This window comes from Coregonus lavaretus, assembly GCF_964263955.1.
Source record: "Coregonus lavaretus genome assembly, chromosome: 14".
Lineage (NCBI taxonomy): Eukaryota > Metazoa > Chordata > Actinopteri > Salmoniformes > Salmonidae > Coregonus > Coregonus lavaretus.
The window spans coordinates 36,527,402-36,549,748 of record NC_140001.1 but is presented as its reverse complement, the minus strand read 5'-3'; the positions used below and the strand labels follow the sequence as shown (position 1 = coordinate 36,549,748).

General features: G+C 43.1%; 1 protein-coding gene across 1 annotated transcript in view; it reads left to right on the top strand.

Annotated features, from left to right (window-relative positions):
* Window positions 1–22,347, top strand: part of unc5db (unc-5 netrin receptor Db) — a gene marked incomplete at both ends in the record, with an annotated part of 221,555 nt that overhangs the window by 143,643 nt on the left and 55,565 nt on the right. The window contains one exon of the mRNA XM_084177511.1: window positions 11,431–11,646. Coding sequence (XP_084033637.1) covers window positions 11,431–11,646 — 216 coding nt within the window. The remainder of the gene's footprint in view (window positions 1–11,430; window positions 11,647–22,347) is intronic.

The window sequence follows — 22,347 nt, the reverse complement described above, 5'->3', positions numbered from 1 at the left end:
CTCAGTATGTGAAAAATCTGTTTTTCCTATAGACCAGTGACACCTCTTTGAGATTAATAATTTTCCAGGCATATAATTTTCCAAACATAATTTCATTCTATGGCACATCATAGTAGAGTAGTTTATATTACTTACCTTTAGTTCAAAATGTTAGTTACGCAGTGCAGCTTTAACTATGTGTGTACAGGTGCTTTTGGAGACCCCTCTGACAAGAATACAGTATTTTTTCTAAATTTGAACACGATTTCCCAGAATCTCATAGATGACTCTCTCATAGATGACTCTCATGAATGACATAGTACAGTTGTCACTTTTCTGAGTCGAGATCACTTTGAGTCAAAATGCCAGGCGAGATCTACCGCTCAGATTTTTTTTGAAGATTACTTAAAAAACGTATGCCTATGCAACATTATCCTATTAAAACTATACTGTAGCAATGAGGTTTATGCAGTAGGCTATAGGTCCAATACATTATCACCGCAAATTGGCTTTGCTTGAATAGCCCTGCCAATGCATCGTTGTTCTTTTCAGACCAACATTTTTTATGTAGGCTACATGATCACACCGGGAATAGATCAGTTGTTGTATTGCTTATGAGGCACATCTGAGTGAGCATACATTTTATGACTTATAAAAGTGTTGAATAAAAAGTGTTGACAGTGCTGAGTAAATGTATTTACATGGAACTGCCGTTCTGTGGCCAACAAGGCAGAGTTCATCTCAGCCTATGCTACCCTCCAGTCCCTCGACTTCTTGGCGTTGACGGAAACATAGATTACCACAGAAAACACTAATACTCCTACTGCTCTTTCCTCGTCAGATCATGTGTTCTCGCATACCCCGAGAGCATCTGGTCAGCGCGGCAGTGGCACAGGAATCCTCATCTCTCCCAAGTGGACATTCTCTCTTTTTCCCCTGACCCATCTGTCTATCTCCTCATTTGAATTCCATGCTGTCACTAGCCCATTCAAGCTTAACATCCTTGTCATTTATCGCCCTCCAGGTTCCCAATGAGCTTGACGTCTTGATAAGTTCCTTTCCTGAGGATGGCTCACCCCTCACAGTTCTGGGTGATTTTAACCTCCCTACGTCTGCCTTTGACTCATTTCTCTCTGCCTCCTTCTTTCCACTCCTTTCCTCTTTTGACCTCACCCTCTCACCGTCCCCCCCTACTCACAAGGCAGGCAATACGGTTGACCTTATCTTTACTAGATGCTGTTCTTCTACTAATCTCACTGCAACTCCCCTCCAAGTCTCCGACCACTACTTTGTATCCTTTTCTCTCTCGCTCTCCTCCAACACTACTCACTCTGCCCCTACTCAGATGGTAATGTGCCGTCGCAACCTTCGCTCTCTCTCTCCCGCTACTCTCTCCTCTGCCATCCTATCATCTCTTCCCTCTGCTAAATCCTTCTCCCTCCGATCTCCTGATTCTGCCTCCTCAACCCACCTCTCCTCCCTTTCTGCATCTTTTGACTCTCTATGTCCCCTATCCTCCCGGCCGGCTCGGTCCTCCCCTCATGCTACGTGGCTTGACGACTCATTGCGAGCTCACAGAAGAGGGCTCCGGGCAGCCGAGGGGAAATGGAGGAAAACTAGACTCCCTACGGACCTGTCATCTTTTCACTCCCTCCTCTCTACATTCTCTTCCTCTGTTTCCGCTGCTAAAGCCACTTTCTACCACTCTAAATTTCAAGCCTCTGCCTCTAACCCTAGGAAGCTATTTGCCACCTTCTCCTCCGTGCTGAATCCTCCTCCTCCTCCCCCCTTTCTGTGGATGACTTCGTCAACCATATTGAAAAGAAGGTTGACGACATCCGATCCTCATTAAGTCAAATGACACCGTTGGTCCTGCCCTACCCTATGCTTTGACATAAAATTTTAGTCATTTAGCACACGCTCTTATCCAGAGCAACTTACAGTTAGTGAGTGCATACATTATTTTTTATACTGGCCCCCCGTGGGAATCGAACCCACAACCCTGGCGTTGCAAACGCCATGCTCTACCAAATGAGCTACATCCCTGCCGGCCATTCCCTCCTCTACCCTGGACAAATTGTGCGCCGCCCCATGGGTCTCCCGGTCGCGGCCGGCTACGACAGAGCCTGGATTCGAACCAGGATCTCTAGTGGCACAGCTAGCACTGCGATGCAGTGCCTTAGACCACCGCGCCACTCGGGAGACTTCTTTCTCCCCTCTCTCTCCAGATGAAATCTTGCGACTTGTGATACGCAGGTGGCGAATCGCATCTCTGCATGTCTGGCAGACATATCAGTGTGGATGTCGGATCACCACCTCAAGCTGAACCTCGGCAAGACGGAGCTGCTCTTCCTCCCGGGGAAGGACTGCCCGCTCCATGATCTCGCCATCACGGTTGACAACTTCATTGTGTCCTCCTCCCAGAGTGCAAAGAACCTTGGCGTGACCCTGGACAACACCCTGTCGTTCTCCGCTAACATCAAAGCGGTGACCCGATCCTGCAGGTTCATGCTCTACAACATTTGCAGAGTACAACCCTACCTTATACAGAAAGCGGCACAGGTCCTAATCCAGGCACTTGTCATCTCCCGTCTGGATTACTGCAATTCGCTGTTGGCTGGGCTCCTTGCCTGTGCCATTAAACCCCTACAACTTATCCAGAATGCTGCAGCCCGTCTGGTGTTCAACCTTCCCAAGTTCTCTCATGTCACCCCACTCCTCCGCACACTCCAATGGCTTCCAGTTGAGGCTCGCATCTACTACAAGACCATGGTGCTTGCCTACGGAGCTGTGAGGGGAACGGCACCTTCTTACCTTCAGGCTCTGATCCTACACCCAAACGAGGGCACTACGTTCATCCACCTCTGGCCTGCTAGCCCCCCTACCTCTACGGAAGCACAGTTCCCACTCAGCCCAGTCAAAGCTATTCGCTGCTGTGGCACCCCAATGGTGGAACAAGCTCCCCCACGATGCCAGGACAGCGGAGTCACTGACCACCTTCCGGAGACACTTGAAACCCTACCTCTTTAAGGAATACCTGGAATAGTATAAAAGTAATCCTTCTACCCCCTCCCCCACCCCCCCATAAAATAAGTGGTTGTCCCACTGGCTATCATAAATTGAATGCACCAATTTATAAGTCGCTCTGGATAAGACCGTCTGCTAAATGATGTAAATGTAAATGTAATGAACTCACTCATAAAAACAGCAGCTCTTTGCTGTATTCATTGAATCTCTCTAGTCATGGTTTTAAATGTTTTGAAATCTCACAGTATCAACTTTGCTGTAGCTTTCTTTTACACCTGCAGACACAGTAATCTGAGCCATCCGATTGGTCAACGATATGTCTATAGTGCACTTGATTTGCTCTCCGGGCCCGCCGGAAAGGCAGAATTTGTGCCTTCAGACATATAAAATGGTTCAAAATGGGAACACTTCGCCTACCCGGCATGCAGGGCAGCTGAATCAGGTGCACCTACTGCCAACAGTAGGAGACAAATACAGAAATCATTGGCTACCGACTATGAATGCCTTGGAGATCGACCAGTCGATCGTGATCGACCGGTTGGTGACCACTGACGTAGTACATCAACATCCGCTCTGAGGCTGGTGGAGATTCGAGACTGAAAGTGGATGCGATAGATAACAGCTATGGACACAATTTTAAAAAAGGAATATGCATAATTTACATTTTACAATGTCTTGAGAACAGGTAAAAACATGATACACTTGGTATAATTGTTATTTTTTCATTTTAGCTACAGTTTCTCTTAAAAGATTAGATAGCAATCTGACGTTAGCTAGCAAGTTAACTTGGTACATTAGCTAGCTATCAAACTTGTGGAAAAGCAGTGTAAAACAGTGCATTTTGACTCTCATAGCTCTGCATTTACAGAACACTTTGGCTTTAGCATGCATCGGCAGACCTTTGTCCTTCTGACAATACTACTGTACTGGGTATGGCCCATCATTGGTATGGTCCCTTGCCTTGGATTCTCAAGAACTATGGTAGTACCTAGCTAGCTATCTATCTACTTGCAAGCTAATAAGCTAGGTATTTTTTTTTCAAACTGTCATTTATGATATCCTGTCGTGGTCAAAAGTTTTGAGAATGACACAAATACTAATTTTTACAAAGTCTGCTGCCTCAGTTTTGATGATGGCAATTTGCATATACTCCAGAATATCATGAAGAGTGATCAGATGAGTTGCAATTAATTGCAAAGTCCCTCTTTGCCATGAAAATGAACTTAATCCCCAAAAAACATTTCCACTGCATTTCAGCCCTGCCACAAAAGGACCAGTTGCCATCATGTCAGTGATTCTCTCATTAACACAGGTGAGAGTGTTGACAAGGACAAGGCTGGAGATCACTATGTCATGCTGATTGAGTTAGAATAACAGACTGGAAGCTTTAAAAGGAGGGTGGTGCTTTAAATCATTGTTATTCCTCTGTTAACCATGGTTACCTGCAAGGAAACACATGCCGTCATCATTGATTTGCACAAAAAGGCCTTCACAGGCAAGGATATTGCTGCTAGGAAGATTGCACTTAAATCAACCATTTATCGGATCATCAAGAACTTCAAGGAGAGAGGTTCAATTGTTGTGAAGAAGGCTTCAGGGCGCCCAAGAAAGTCCAGCAAGTGCCAGGACCGTCTCCTAAAGTTGATTCAGCTGCGGGATCGGGGCACCACCAGTGCAGAGCTTGCTCAGGAATGGCAGCAGGCAGGTTTGAGTGCATCTGCACGCACAGTGAGGCAAAGACTTTTGGAGGATGGCCTGGTGTCAAGAAGGGCAGCAAAGAAGCCACTTCTCTCCAGGAAAAACATCAGGGACAGACTGATATTCTGCAAAAGGTACCGGGATTGGACTGCTGAGAAACTGGGGTAAAGTCATTTTCTCTGATGAATCCCCTTTCCGAGTGTTTGGGGCATCCGGAAAACACCTTGTCCGGAGAAGACAAGGTGAGCGCTACCATCAGTCCTGTGTCATGCCAACAGTAAAGCATCCTGAGACCATTCATGTGTGGGGTTGCTTCTCAGCTCACTCACAATTTTGCCTAAGAACACAGCCATGAATAAAGAATGGTACCAACACATCCTCCGAGAGCAACTTCTCCCAACCATCCAAGAACAGTTTGGTGACGACCAACGCCTTTTCCAGCATGATGGAGCACCTTGTCATAAGGCAAAAGTGATAACTAAGTGGCTCAGGGAACAAAACATCGACATTTTGGGTCCATGGCCAGGAAACTCCCCAGACCTTTATCCCATTGAGAACTTGTGGTCGATCCTCAAGAGGTGGGTGGACAAACAAAAACCCACAAATTCTGACAAACTCCAAGCATTGATTATGCAAGAATGGGCTGCCATCAGTCAGGATGTGGCCCAGAAGTTAATTGACAGCATGCCAGGGCGGTCTTGAAAAAGAAGGGTCAACACTGCAAATATTGACTCTTTGCATAAACTTAATGTAATTGTCAATACAAGCCTTTGACACTTATGGAATGCTTGTAATAATACTTCAGTATACCGTAGTAACATCTGACAAAAATATCTCATAACACTGAAGCAGCAAACTTTGTGAAGACCAATACTTGTGAAATTCTCAAAACGTTTGACCACGACTGTAGACAAGCGGTGGTAAACCTACACCAAAGAAATTGGTATTAGTATGATGTAGCCTAATCATAGACAACACATTCAATCATTACAAATTGCTAACAGTGTTGTTCATGTGTTGTTTCTGTACGATTCCAGTTTTGAAGAGTCGTGCCGTGAGCAAAGGAGCTAGAGGAAAGGGCACAGGCAAGGCTTCAGAAATAATTGCAGAGGAAGACCTTGAGGGCTGCTAAGATGACTGCACAGACTGCCAAATACTTCAATCTAAAGACTCCTGCACTTTACAACACACGACTGCTGCCATTTCATCAATGCGCTATTCTATTTATTTACTACCAAATATGTTTACATAAATTGTATACTTTCCACGACTACACTGTACTTTATTATTCATATGCCATGGTTATACTAGGCATCTATGCTAGGTATATGCAACTACTTTGTAAGTGTAGGGTGATATCAGTTCAGTACTTTATCAGAATTGTTTCCTTACGCTGTGCTTTTGTTACTGAAGTTACAGAGACTACCTTGTATTCTTGTTTAGCTCCCTAATAAACCTTTATTTGACCTGATCTGTCTAATCGGACCGACTTGTTTCTTTACTGTATTTACAACAGAGTAGTCCATCCATCTTCCTGCATATCTACCCTCTTGTAGGAAACCTTCAGGATCATAGATATACAGGAAGAAAGTACAGATTTGTAAATTAATCTAAAACAATTCCAAAAGTACAAGAATGATGCCTAAATGCTAGATAAATAATGCACAAATATTTTTTCTCACAAGTTTATTGTTTCTCACGCAAACTTCCCTTATTTTCATATGATTTATATGTTTGGTTGTAGGTCCCCCTCTTTCAACAACATTTCTCAGTACTCTGTAGGTTTTTAAAATTCCAAAGAGCCACCAAATCTCAGCTCAGGTCCTTCCCCTCTAACTGCATCCTGTGCTGCGTTGCGACGTCTCCTCAAAGTTGCTGCAGCTCAGCCATTGTTGGTGGCACTTCAGGGAGTCTTCTTATGTAGACTTCTTATATAGCTGAAAGATCGAATACTCATACAATATGATACTGTCTATAGAATGTCATTAGTATTAGTGTAGAACTGTAGTATCTGTTGAAAATATATATTTGTTCATTTTACATATACAACCTAGAGGATAACTAACACTTAGATCTTGTTGCCCTCCGCATTCTCCAAAGCTCCACGATGGTTATGATGGTTGTAGTTCAACTGCTGCCAGGGTTCCAGCCTGTCTACATCTCGGCCAGACAGCTCAAATGAGGAAACAACATAGTCATATCTCTGTGCAGTAGGCTAATCTATAGGGATATTATGTCATCAATACTCAAAGTAAAACAGTGTAGATACACTGAGTGGCCAAATTATTAGGTACATGCATCTAGTACCGGGTTGGTCCCCCCTTTGCCTCTAGAACAGCCTGAATTCTTCGTGGCATGGAACCGTTGCTCAATGATGTCAAGGGACCTAACGTGTGCCAGGAAAACATTCCCTATTAGCCTGCACGATTCTTGCCATTCTCCTTCGAGCTCTCATCGAGCTGTTTTCACCAACAGGACTGCTGCTGACTGGATGTTTTTTCTCTGTCGCACCATTCTCAGTAAACCCTAGACACTGTCGTGCGTGAAAAGACCCGGAGGTTAGACGTTTCTGAGATACTGGAAAAGGCGTGCCTGGCACCGATGATCATACCACGCTCAAAGACGCTTAGGTCACTCGTTTTGCCCATTCTAACGTTCAATCGAACAGTAACTGAATACCTCAATTGCCTGTCTGTCTGCTTTCTTTAGCAAGCCACGGCCATGTGACTTACTGTCTGTAGGAGCGAATCATTTTCGGGATCGGGTTGGTGTACCTAATAAACTGGCTGCTAAGTGTACATAGATGCCTATTATTAGAAGATGTACACTTTATTATTACTTAAAATCTTGGCCAGCTAGGGGAAATACAATGATACATTTTTACTTCTGCTCCAATACTCGACAATGGTGGGGCTGGAAACACACAACGCTTGGTAGGTGTTGATGTCGATTGATCCCTTTCATAACTGAAATAGAAGCGATATTTTTGTTCAAATATATTTTCTAACTAGAGCTTTTTCGTCAAATAATGATCATGGCTATTCCATGCCAGTACAGTAGTGTGAAGTGAAGTAATGTTAGCTAGCTAGCTAATCAGATTCGTGGCTTTCAGACAACAGACATCAGAAGTATAACAAGGTCATTAATAAAAAAACACCAAGACAGTCGTGAAGAGGGCACGACAAAACCTTTTCACCCTCAGGAGACTGAAAAGATTTGGCACGGGTCCTCAGATCCTCAAAAGGTTCTACAGCTGCACCATCGAGAGCATCCTGACTGGTTGCATCACTGCCTGGTATGGCAACTGCTCGGCCTCCGACCGCGAGGCACTACAGAGGGTAGTGCGTACGGCCCTGTACATCATTGGGGCCAAGCTTCCTGCCATCCAGGACCTCTATACCAGGCGGTGTCAGAGGAAGGCCCTAAATTGGCAAAGACTCCATTCATAGACTGTTCTCTCTGCTACCGCACGGCAAGCGGTACCGACGCGACAAGTTTAGGTCCAACAGGATTCTAAACAGCTTCTACCCCCAAGCCATAAGATTCCTGAACATCTAATCAAATGGCTACCCAGACTATTTGCATTCCCCCCCCCCCCCCACCCCCCCACTCTTTTGCGCTTCTGCTTCTCTCTGTTTATTATCTATGCATATTGACTCTGTGCCGATGCCCCCCTGTATATAGCCTCGCTATTGTTAGTTTACTATTGTTATTTTACTGCTGCTCTTTAATTATTATTACTTTTTTAGGGTATTCTTTCTTAAAACTGCATTGTTGGTTAAGGGCTTGTAAGTAAGCATTTCACTGTAAGGTCTACACCTGTTGTATTCGGCGCATGTGACAAATAAAATTTGATTTGATTTGAATACATATAGTCATAGTTTGTTAAAACTAAATAGCAAAGCAACATTTTAAACAAATTAAACAAACCAATGACGCAGTCACTAGATAGCTAGCTGCTAATGTGGCATGAAAACAACAAGTAATCCATAGTAGCTATAACACTTGCATACAGTGCCTTGCAAAAGTATTCATCCCCCTTGGCGTTTTTCCTATTTTGTTGCATTACAACCTGTAATTTAAATTGATATTTATTTGGATTTCATGTAATGGACATACACAAAATAGTCAAAATTGGTGAAGTGAAATGAAAAAAATAACTTGTTTCAAAAAATTCTAAAAAATAAATAACGGAAAAGTGGTGTGTGCATATGTATTCACCCCCTTTGCTATGAATCCCCAAAATAAGATCTGGTGCAACCAATTACTTTCAGAAGTCACAAATTAGTTAAATAAAGTCCACCTGTGTGCAATCTAAGTGTCACATGATCTGTCACATGATCTCAGTATATATACACCTGTTCTGAAAGGCCCCAGAGTCTGCAACACCACTAAGCAAGGGGCACCATGAAGACCAAGGAGCTCTCCAAACAGGTTAAGGGACAAAGTTGTGGAGAAGTACAGATCAGGGTTGGGTTATAAAAAAATATCCTAAAATTTGAACATCCCACAGAGCACCATTAAATCCATTATTAAAAAATAGAAAGAATATGGCATCACAACAAACCTGCCAAGAGAGGGGTACCTACCAAAATTCACAGACCAGGCAAGGAGGGAATTAATCAGAGAGGCAACAAAGAGATCAAAGATAACCCTGAAGGAGCTGCAAAGCTCCACAGCGGAGATTGGAGTATCTGTCCATAGGACCACTTTAAGCCGTACACTCCACAGAGCTGGGCTTTACGGAAGAGTGGCCAGAAAAAACTCCATTGCTTTAAGAAATAAATAAGCAAAAACATTTGGTGTTCGCCAAAAGGCATGTGGGAGACTCCCCAAACATATGGAAGAAGGCACTCTGGTCAGATGAGACTAAAATTGAGCTTTTGGGCCATCAAGGATAACGCTATGTCTAGCGCAAACCCAACACCTCTCATCACTCCGAGAACACCATCCCCACATGGTGGTGGCAGCATCATGCTGTGGGGATGTTTATCATCGGCAGGGACTGGGAAACTGGTCAGAATTGAAGGAATGATGGATGGCGCTAAATACAGGGAAATTCTTGAGGGAAACCTGTTTCAGTCTTCCAGAGATTTGAGACTGGGACGAAGGTTCACCTTCCAGCAGGACAATGACCCTAAGCATACTGCTAAAGCAACACTCGAGTGGTTTAAGTGGAAACATTTAAATGTCTTGGAATGGCCTAGTCAAAGCCCAGACCTCATTTCAATTGAGAATCTGTGGTATGACATAAAGATTGCTGTACACCAGCGGAACCCATCCAACTTGAAGGAGCTGGAGCAGTTTTGCCTTGAAGAATGGGCAAAAATCCCAGTGGCTAGATGTACCAGGCTTATAGAGACATACCCCAAGAGACTTGCAGCTGCAATTGCTGCAAAAGGTGGCTCTACAAAGTATTGACTTTGTGGGTTGAGTAATTATGCATGCTCAAGTTTTCTGTTTTTTTGTCTTATTTCTTGTTTGTGTCACAATAAAAAATATTTTGCATCTTCAAAGTGGTAGGCATGTTGTGTAAATCAAATTATACAAACCCCCCAAAAATTCCAGGTTGTAAGGCAACAAAATAGGAAAAATGCCAAGGGAAGTGAATACTTTCGCAAGCCACTGTACATATTTACAACTAAATAGCAAAAGCGAGATATTACTTATTACTATATCTAGAAATATATATTAGCTGGCTAGCTATGTCTTTTCAGCAGAAACATTTCTTGGTCGGTTTTGAATCCCTTAGCTAGCTAGCTAACTAGCTAGCCCTCTCCAGTTTGTGAGCGCAAATCCGAGGTTCACTCTCATCTTGGCCCGGGCTCTATTGTTTTCCCTTTTCCCAGTTTCTTTGGGTTATATGAAGGAGCTGCTGGGACATGTCGTTTGCTCCACGCATCTGCCATATCTCTCCGCTAGCGAAATGTGGATATGCATACCATTTTTCTTCCATCTCTGGGAAATTCTCAATTGTATACTCCTCTCGTCCTCTCTCCGCGTCTCCTTCTCAAAACCCACTGGTGGAGAAGGTCAGAGGGGGGAGGGACTGTTTGGCTTTCTCATCCAATGGGTTTTAAGAAGGAGGCGAGGAGAGAGGACGCTAGGAGTATGCAATTGAGATCTTCTCAGTCTGAGGCAATGAGCTCGTGGGGGCAGGTAGCTTAGTGGTTAAGAGCGTTGTGCCAGTAACCGAAAGGTCGCTGGTTCTAATCCCCGAGCCGACTAGGTGAAATATCTGTCGATGTGCCCTTGAGCAAGGCACTTAACCCTAATTGCTCCTGTAAGTCGCTCTGGATAAGAGCGTCTGCTAAATTACTAAAATGTGAATGTAAAATGTCATTCATTGTGCGCAGCACTAAATCTGCCAGGAAAATCCAAACCGACAGCCAAATCAAATATAGCGGTTTTGAGGCAGGCTGGAGGCGCAATATTGTTACTATTGAATGACAACTAGCGACTTGGAGCTTTTGGACTTAGAAAAAGTTACATAATGCAGCTTTAAAATCTTTATAACATATCTATCAGCGCTTTATCCTGGGTTTTGTTTTGAATGTCAGTCATAGTCACCCAGAAGAACACTGCATTGCTTTCTCTTTGGGAATTTAGGCTGGGTATCTGCTGTATCTCTAAAGCACTTTGTGACAACTGCTGTGCTGATGTAAAAAGGGATTTATAAAATAAATGTAATTGATTGATTGAACTAACAAGTCTCTCTCTTTGCAGGAGCCACAGGTGACATCCTGCCAGACTCCCTACCGTCAGTCCCAGGTACCCTGCCTCACTTCCTGAAGGAACCAGAAGATGCCTACATTATCAAAAGCAACCCTATCAAGCTGCTGTGTCGGGCTGTGCCTGCCCTGCAGATCTTCTTCAAGTGCAATGGAGAATGGGTGCACCAGAATGAACATGTGTCCCGAGAGTACATGGATCAGAACACTGGTAAGAAGCCATAGAGATCCTATTATCCAGGGGCATTCAAATCCTACCATGGAGGTTTAGAGAACTGCCGGTTTAGTGTTCTACCTGATAATTAATTGCACCCACCTGGTGTCCGAGGTCTAAATCAGTCCCTCATTAGAGGGGAAGACTGGAATAAAAGGTCTAAATTATATTATGAGGGCTATAACCCCATGATCATCCTATATTCTATAATTCTATAATTCTATGTTGTATTTGATTCTGTTTAAGAAGTATCATTGTTATCACCTCCTTGTCTAGCTACTGCATAGTGAGAGGGGATATGGATTCCATGTGCGGAATCATGGGCCTGCATATTTCTTGTGGGAAGTTATGTAATGACATTTTGATTATGATCCTCTTAGACTTGATGCAGTACTGTACACGTACAGTACATATTGTTACTACAGATACTTTTCAGTCTATAGGCACTTGTCAGTGTTCTTTTTGATGTTTCCAAAGACAGTTAAGCAACTCCACAGTCCACATTAAATAGCTTTGTTGACTACATATTCTATCCAGCACCCTAAACTTTAAAAAACAAACACTCCAACTTGCCCTCATACTGTCAACAGGTTATTTGTGAAGGTGTGTTGAAGTAATCATGCAGAGTGATATAAAGGAGATGGTTGGTCCATACTTGCGAAGATTAGAAAAAGTTTAAATGTAATCTGCATCAGGCAATTAAAATTGTTGACTTAGTTGCACGTGATAAAACTCTACATGTTAGCTGTTCCCATTACATAACCTGGCACATTTAGTCTTACGCTAACCTGAGCAGGTGGCAGTGATTATTTCCTGTAACAAATTCTGCATCAGCCTTTCAAAGATCTTAGACTTTATATCCACAAACCAATGGTATTTCTTAAAATAGGTCAACTTGGCCACCAGAGGGACATTTTAAACCTCCAAATTGTTCCACTTGGTCTGTCTCATGTGTAGAGTGCCAATATTGCATGATGCATCCTTGACTAGGCTACTAATGTAAGAAACAATTCTAAAGGAACGTTTTTGCATACATGACAAAATCCTATGTTTTTGCTAATCCGTTTCACACATATCCAAGAGCTTTTCCCCAAAAAAAGGAGGTCCATACATCCTTTTATTTTTGATTGTACGTCGTAAAAAAGACTTATGGACTTGTCAAATAGCTGTCATAAACATGTCATCATCATTGCTTCCTGGTGGCACACACCGCTAAAGCGGTTGACTCTTAAACGATAGTGCACATTAACCGTGGGTTTGAACCCCCCTTCGCATCAAGCATTTTTGTTAAGGAAAAACTGTTCACTGCTGGTCCTCGATGCTCGATTCAAATAACGTGATGAAGTGGATGATTATAATAATGCATATGAAGCGTTGTACATGTAAGTGTAGGCCTACACGTCTATATCTTATATATGTAAGGGATAATCAATGAGGGGCTAAATGTACCATGTTATCTAATGGGAACAGCTAACATGTAACGTTTGATCACGTGCAACTATGTCAACGATTTTAATTGTCTAATACATATTTTGAGACTGAGAAAAGTTTACATTTAAACTTTTTCTAATGTTCGCAAGTATGGATCCCGTATGTTCAGTCCAATTAGAGACCGATCAGGCTGGTGTCAGATAGAGACGTGCAAAACAAACTAGGGTTGTGCCCCAAATGGCACCCTATGCACTACTTTTGACCAGAGCCCATAGTACACTATGTAGGGAATAGAGCACCATTTGGGACGTAGCCTAGAGCAGGTTGTGTTGATTAGAGGCCTTCGCTTCACTTCTGTTTCCTGAAGGGATTTCCGGGAAAACAAAGCTGATGTGACACCTCGACTGGAATGTGTTCTGATTAGTGGCTTCTCAAAAGGAGGAGTCGTCTTTCTGGTATTCATGAAGGTCCCTTTGCAGTAAAGCCTGTTTAATTGCTTCTGGAAGTTCATTATTGTGTGATTGCTGTGCTGTGAAATTGTTGTGTGACTGATAATGGGGGAAAAGAAAGTCAGAACTTTTACTATTTCTGCTCTGTGTGATTCAGGCAGTGCATTGGAAAAGTATGAGGGAATAGTTCACTGTTTGGCTTTATGCTACGTCCACTGCTTAGCAAGAGGCGAGCTAATTAATTGATTTCAGAGATGAGAATGGGGCATTATCTAGCAATAACAAAAAGTTAAGTGCCTGTTGTTCCCCTTCAACATTTTGACACAGTGGAAAGATCACACTGGGATGTTTTAGGTGGTAGGAGGACTGTGGGCAAAAATCTGTTGTTGCTAAATCATGAATTATTGTCATCAGGAGAAGAAAACAAATTCAATCAATTCTTTGTAAAAATGGAAAATGGATACCATGAGCACTATATTTTAATCATTTTATGCAAATTACCAAAATAAAGGGAATTGCACTAAATAAGCATGACAATTGCACTGGATTTGGAGGAAATGGTTGTTGTAATATTAGTTAAGGCTACCTGTAGACATGTATATAGGGTCTGACGACGTATTGACCAATCAGTGTCTGTTAACTTCTCTACAACAAAGCACCTAGCAGTACCATAATGGCTCATAATGCTTATTTCATAAGCTTATAAACTTGATATTATCCTTTTTTATTTCATAGCGCCATCGTGATGTTTTCCTACTGTAAAGGGAGTATATGATCTCTGTAAATCCCGAGTAGATCAGGTCTGATGTAGGATTTGAAAGCTGTTTTGTATTCATTAACTCGGTTCATACTTGTTCAGCTCATCTGCATTCTCAAGTGAATAACTGTCTGCTCGTTGAGCTCCCTCCAGACGGAGCACTGCCTCCCCACATGGTACTTAACCTAACACATAATCTTCGCTCGCTACGCAATTTCACAGATTTTGATTCAAGCACTCCGTGTTTGAAAATGTTTTTTGTTTTTTTTTACCTTGCTCTGCCTTTAAGCTATATCTCAGAGAACAATTATTACTTTTTCTTAATCTCCTGCACTTAACCGCCTGCGATGTTACCTTGCCTAGGCTGTGAAATCAACGGGTTCTGTATCAGAAGGAGACCCAGGTGGATTTGCAATTAAAAGAGCCTGGTTGAGATTGTCCTGTTCTCACCTCACGCCTGGCCCACTGGATAGCCAGCTAGCTTTATCAGCATTAAACTCATAACCACCAGTGATAACAACATCCTCAACGTTGCTTTGTCCTGCTCTTGTAGTGGACAGCCAAATTGTGTAGTGTTGGATTAAGCCAAGCTAATCAGAACAGCAGATCGATGAAGAATTTGATGTTATTGATTAGGACATTGGCCCTCAATGCCAACAGGAGCACCGTGATTATAACATCTCTTATTTACCAACCAGGCTAATGAACCACAGATAAGCAATGCTTCAATGCCCTTGATCTAGCCAGACTGAGGCACAGGGAGGAGAGCTAGGGGGTGAGGAGAGGAGAGCTAGGAGGAGAGGAGAGCAGAGACTGACCACAGACTAAAGTCAGCCAGCAAAGTGAAGTAATAAGTTGAGAATGTACTGTCACTAAGTGCTGCTCATGGAACATTTCCTTTCAATTAACCTTCCTACCTTAAAGGAAAATGGACTTCTGTCCCAATTTGTCTATGTTTAAATGTCAATAAATGTCTATTTGAATATCACCGTGGCAAATGAACCCAGACAGCTGCTTACACCTCCGTCCAGGTATTTCTCTAAGCAATGAGAATTTTTTTCAGACCCCATGGAGTGGAGTGGGATGACTAGAGATGACCACAGACAGCTGTGCTGAGGCCTCTGGGATGAGGCGGGGTCTTGCCTACCTGTCAGTAATAGATTTTTTGATAGGGTCAGCATGCCTATACATAATTGAACAGCGGAGAGATAACTGAGAAAATCAATGTCACAGTGCCTCGGATTTAAACAGACGGCTGCAAGCCATGACGTGAGCTTTGGTTTAAAAGAAAGAAAGAAATGATTGGATTGACAAGCTCTGTTCATACACTATATATGCAAAAGTATGTGGACACCCCTTCAAACTAGTGGATTCTGCTATTTCAGCCACACCCGTTGCTGACAGGTGTATAAAATCGAGCACACAGCAATGCAATCGCCATAGACAAACATTGGCAGTAGAATGGCCTTACTGAAGAGCTCAGTGACTTTCAACGTGGCACCGTCATAGGATGCCAACAAGTCAGTTCGCCAAATTTCTTCCCTGGTCAACTGTAAGTCCTGTTATTGTGAAGTGGAAACATCTAGGAGCAACAATGGCTCAGCCGCGAAGTGGTAGGCCACACAAGGTCACAGAAGGGGACCGCTGTGTGCTGAAGCGTGTAGGTTTCAACACTCACTACAGAGTTCCAAACTGCCTCTGGAAACAACGACAGCACAAGAGTTGTTCGTCGGGAGCTTCATGAAATGGGTTTCCATGGCCGAGCAGCCACACACAATCCTAAGATCACCATGCGCAATGCCAAGCGTCGGCTGGAGTGGTATAAAGCTCGCCGCCATTGGACTATGGAGCAGTGGAAACGCGTTCTCTGGAGTGATGAATCATGCTTCACCATCTGGCAGTCCGACAGACGAATCTGGGTTTGGCGGATGCCAGGTGAACGCTACCTGCCCAAATGCATAGTGCCAACTGTAAAGTTTGGTGGAGGAGGAATAATGGTCTGGAGCTGTTTTTCATGGTTCGGACTAGGCCCCTTAGTTCCAGTGAAGGGAAATCTTAACGCTACAACATACAATGACATTCTAGACTATTCTGTGCTTCCAACTTCCTGGCAACAGTTTGGGGAAGGCCCTTTCCTGTTTCAGCATGACAATGCTTCTGTGCACAAAGCGAGGTCTATACAGAAATGGTTGATCGAGATTGGTGTGGAAAACCTTGACTGGCCTGCACAGAACTTGACTGGCCCTGACCTCAACCCCATCGAACACATTTTACATTACATTTACATTTTAGTCATTTAGCAGACGCTCTTATCCAGAGCGACTTACAGTTAGTGAATGCATACGTCATATTTTTTATTTTTTTATTTTATTTTTTCATACTGGCCCCCCGTGGGAAACGAACCCACATCCCTGCCGGCCAAACCCTCTCCTACCTTGGACGACGCTGGACCAATTGTGCGCCGCCCATGGGTCTCCCGGTTGCGGCTGGCTGCGACAGAGCCTGGACTCGAACCAGTATCTCTAGTGGCACAGCTAGCATTGCTATGCAGTGCCTTAGACCACTGCGCCACTCGGGAGTCACCTTTGGGATGAATTGGAACGCCAACTGCGAGCCAGGCCTTATCGCCCAACATCAGTGCCCGACCTCACTAATGCTCTTGTGGCTGCATGGAAGCAAGTCCCTGCAGCAATGTTCCAACATCTAGTGGAAAGCCTTCCCAGAAGAGTGGAGGCTGTTATAGCAGCAAAGGGGGGACCGACTCCATATTAATGCCCATGATTTTGGAATGAGATGTTCGATGAGCAGGTGTCCACATACTTTTGGTAATGTAGTGTATTTACATGAGCCCTTTAGTTAATTCTTGTGCATATCTTTTATTTCAGCTCATGTAACATGGGACCAACATTTTTTAAATATTATTATATATTTTTTGGAGGGTGTCCAACACATTACATGTTGTGTTTACATTTTTGTTCAGTGTATAAAGCATTGACTCAGGGGTGTGATTACTTACACTACCAGTCAAAAGTTTGGACACACCTACTCATTCAAGGGTTTTTCTTTATTTGTAAAGTATTTTACATTGTAGAATAATCGTGAAGACATCAAAACTATTAAATAACACATATGGAATCATGTAGTAACTGAAAAAGTGTTAAACAAATCAAAATATATTTTAGATTTTAGATTCTTCAAATAGCCACCCTTTGCCGTGATGACAGCTTTGCACACTCTTTGCATTCTCTCAACCAGCTTCACCTGGAATGCTTTTCCAACAGTCTTGAAGGAGTTCCCACATATGCTGAGCACTTGTTGGCTGCTTTTCCTTCACTCTGCGGTCCAACTCATCCCAAACCATCTCAATTTGGTTGAGGTCGGGGGATTGTGGAGGCCAGGTCATCTGATGCAGTACTCCATCACTCTCCTTCTTGGTCAAATAGCCCTTACACAGCCTGGAGGTGTGTTGGGTCATTGTCCTGTTGAAAAACAAATGATAGTCCCACTAAGCCCAAACCAGATGGGATGGCGTATCGCTGCAAAATGCTGTGGTAGCCATGCTGGTTAGGTGTACCTTGAATTCTAAATAAATCAAAGACAGTGTCACCAGCAAAGCACCCCCACACCATAACACCTCCTCCTCCATGCTTTACGGTGGCAAATACACATGCAGAGATCATCCGTTCACCCACACCGCGTCTCACAAAGACACAGCGGTTTGAACCAAGAATCTCCAATTTGGACTTCAGACCAAAGGACACATTTCCTCCGGTCTAATGTCCATTGCTCGTGTTTCTTTGGCCAAGCAAGTCTGAATTCATTTCAATTAACAGGTCTGCCTTCTTCAAAGTTAATTTGTGGAATTTCTTTTCTTCTTAATGCGTTTGAGCCAATCAGTTGTTTTGTGACAGAAGATAGCCCTATTTGGTAAAAGACCAAGTCCATATTATGGCAAGAACAGCTCAAATAAGCGAAGAGAAATGACAGTCCATCATTACTTTAAGACATGAAGGTCAGTCAATACGGAACATTTCAAGAACTTTGAAAGTTTCTTCAAGTGCAGTCGCAAAAACCATCAAGCGCTATGATGAAACTGGCTCTCATGAGGACCGCCACAGGAATGGAAGACCCAGAGTTATCTCTGCTGTAGAGGATAAGTTCATGAGAGTTAACTGCACCTCAGAAATTGCAGCCCAAATAAATGCTTCACAGAGTTCAAGTAACAGACACATCTCAACATCAACTCTTTAGAGGGGTCTGTGTGAATCAGGCCTTCATGGTCGAATTGCTGCAAAGAAACCACTACTAAAGGACACCAATAATAAGAAGAGACCTGCTTGGGCCAAGAAACACGAGCAATGGACATTAGACCGGTGGAAATGTGTCCTTTGGACTGAAGTCCAAATTGGAGATTTTTGGTTCCAACCGCCGTGTCTTCATAAGACGCGGTGAACGGATGAGTAGTTCTCCGCATGTGTAGTTCCCACTTTAAAGCATGGAAGAGGTGTTATGCTGTGGGGGTGCTGTCTGTGATTTATTTAGAATTCTAGGCACACTTAACCAGCAGGGCTACCACAGCGTTTTGCAGCGATACGCCATCCCATCTGGTTTGGGCTTAGTGGGACTATCATTTGTTTTTCAACAGGACAATGGCCCAACACACATCCAGGCTGTGTAAGGGCTATTTTACCAAGAAGGAGGGTGATGGAGTGCTGCATCAGATTACCTGGCCTCCACAATCCCCCGAGCTCAACCCAATTGAGATGGTATGGGGTGAGTCGGACGGCAGAGTGAAGGAAGCAGCCAACAAGTGCTCAGCATATGTGGGAACTCCTTCAAGACTGTTGGAAAAGCATTCCAGGTGAAGCTGGTTGAGAGAATGCCAAGAGTGTGCAAAGCTGTCATCAAGGCAAAGGGTGGCTATTTGAAGAATCTCAAATATAAAATATGTTTTGATTTGTTTAACACTTTTTTGGATGCTACATGATTCCATATGTGTTATTTCATAGTTTTGATGTCTTCACTGTTATTCTACAATGTACAAAATAGTAAAAATAAAGAAAAACCCTTGAATGAGTAGGTGTGTCCAAACTTTTGACTGGTAAATGAGATATTTCTGTATTTCATTTTCAATAAATTAGCAAAACTGTCAAAAAATTGTTGTGTGTAAATGGGTGAGAAAAATAAATACATGTAATACATTTTGAAATCAGGCTGTAACACATCAAAATGTGGAATCAGTTAAGGGGTAAGAATATTTTCTGAAGGCACTGTATGTGAGGGAATCATAATACATTTGTTCCAAGGAGAAATTATTAATCATGGTTTCTTCCTAGAGAAGTACTTATGATGTTATGGATGGACTGCTCCTTTGATGCTGTTAATTTATAGGCCTAGTGCAGTCAAAAACGACATTTCCCTGTGTGTTATATACAGTGGGGAGAACAAGTATTTGATACACTGCCGATTTTGCAGGTTTTCCTACTTACAAAGCATGTAGAGGTCTGTAATTTTTATCATAGGTACACTTCAACTGCGAGAGACGGAATCTAAAACAAAAATCCAGAAAATCACATTGTATGATTTTAAAGTAATTAATTTGCATTTTATTGCATGACATAAGTATTTGATCACCTACCAACCAGTAAGAATTCCGGCTCTCACAGACCTGTTAGTTTTTCTTTAAGAAGCCCTCCTGTTCTCCACTCATTACCTGTAATAACTGCACCTGTTTGAACTCGTTACCTGTATAAAAGACACCTGTCCACACACTCAATCAAACAGACGCCAACCTCTCCACAATGGCCAAGACCAGAGAGCTGTGTAAGGACATCAGGGATAAAATTGTAGACCTGCACAAGGCTGGGATGGGCTACAGGACAATAGGCAAGCAGCTTGGTGAGAAGGCAACAACTGTTGGCGCAATTATTAGAACATGGAAGAGGTTCAAGATGACGGTCAATCACCCTCGGTCTGGGGCTCCATGCAAGATCTCACCTCGTGGGGCATCAATGATCATGAGGAAGGTGAGGGATCAGCCCAGAACTACACGGCAGGACCTGGTCAATGACCTGAAGAGAGCTGGGACCACAGTCTCAAAGAAAACCATTAGTAACACACTACGCCATCATGGATTAAAATCCTGCAGCGCACGCAAGGTCCCCCTGCTCAAGCCAGCGCATGTCCAGGCCCGTCTGAAGTTTGCCAATGACCATCTGGATGATCCAGAGTTGGAATTGGAGAAGGTCATGTAGTCTAATGAGACAAAAATAGAGCTTTTTGGTCTAAACTCCACTCGCCGTGTTTGGAGGAAGAAGAAGGATGAGTACAACCCCAAGAACACCATCCCAACCGTGAAGCATGGAAGTGGAAACATCATTCTTTGGGGATGCTTTTCTGCAAAGGGGACAGGACGACTGCACCGTATTGAGGGGAGGATGGATGGGGCCATGTATCGCGAGATCTTGGCCAACAACCTCCTTCCCTCAATAAGAGCATTGAAGATGGGTCGTGGCTGGGTCTTCCAGCATGACAACGACCCGAAACACACAGCCAGGGCAACTAAGGAGTGGCTCCGTAAGAAGCATCTCAAGGTCCTGGAGTGGCCTAGCCAGTCTCCAGACCTGAACCCAATAGAAAATCTTTGGAGAGAGCTGAAAGTCCGTATTGCCCAGCGACAGCCCCGAAACCTGAAGGATCTGGAGGTCTGTATGGAGGAGTGGGCCAAAATCCCTGCTGCAGTGTGTGCAAAACTTGTCAAGACCTACAGGAAACGTATGATCTCTGTAATTGCAAACAAAGGTTTCTGTACCAAATATTAAGTTCTGCTTTTCTGATGTATCAAATACTTATGTCATGCAATAAAATGCAAATTAATTACTTAAAAATCATACAATGTGATTATCTGGATTTTTGTTTTAGATTCCGTCTCTCACAGTTGAAGTGTACCTATGATAAAAATTACAGACCTCTACATGCTTTGTAAGTAGGAAAACCTGCAAAATCGGCAGTGTATCAAATACTTGTTCTCCCCACTGTATATTTCCACACTGAGGTTGGCATAATACTGTGAAATTGTGATGAAAATGCCCTTTTAGTGTAAGAGCTGTAATTTCAGCCTGTTTTGGTGGGATGGAGTTTTGGCCTGCCTGGTGACATCACTAGGCAGTAAATTGGTTAATAGACCAATAATAAAGAGATAGCCAAACCTCTCTGCCAATAACAGCTAGTTTTCAGTTTTCCCCTTCCAGACTACTCAGACAGTCCTAGCTAAATTCTTGCTTGAGAAATTGCTCTTTGCTCTTTGCTAAGAAGCTTTTTTGTTTCTTTTTAATTGAAAACAATCACAGTAAGGGTACTTAATTGTTACCCATAATTGATTTAATATTGAGATGAAAATGGCTGGATTGGACCTTTAAGATCCATGTTTCCTACTACCGTCTTTTATGTGTTTTTAATTAAGCTACCGTATTTTCCGCACTATAAAGCGCACCGGATTATAAGGCGCACCTTCAATGAATGGCCTATTTTAGAACTGTTTTCATATATAGGGCGCACCGGATTATAAGGCGCATAGAATAGAAGATACTGCAGTCAAACGTTTGACTGGGGTTGCGTTATGCATCCACTAGATGGAGATGTGCTAAAGGGAATGTCAACAAAACAGTCAGATAAAGTCAAACTTTATTAAGCGTTCTGACAACTCCGTTCACTCCCATGGTAACGTTGTTCAAACGTTAATGTGCATATTAAACAATATCTCCCAGCCTTGCTCACTCTTCTCCCAAACGTGGAGGGGAACTTTTCCCTGATTCAGTAAACACGTAGTAAAAGAAACAGTCTGATACCACTAAATCAAACGTTAGTGCATAACTCAACATTGTTCAGTTACGTATAACACGTAAAGCTCACTTTTTCAGTTCATTCCCCGTCCACGAATCCCTCAAATTCTTCTTCTTCAGTGTCCGAATTGAACAGTTGGGCGACTACGGCATCCAACCTGCCCGGCTCCCTCTCGTCATTATCCGAGTCAGTGTCGCTGCTGTTGCCTGGCAGTTCAGA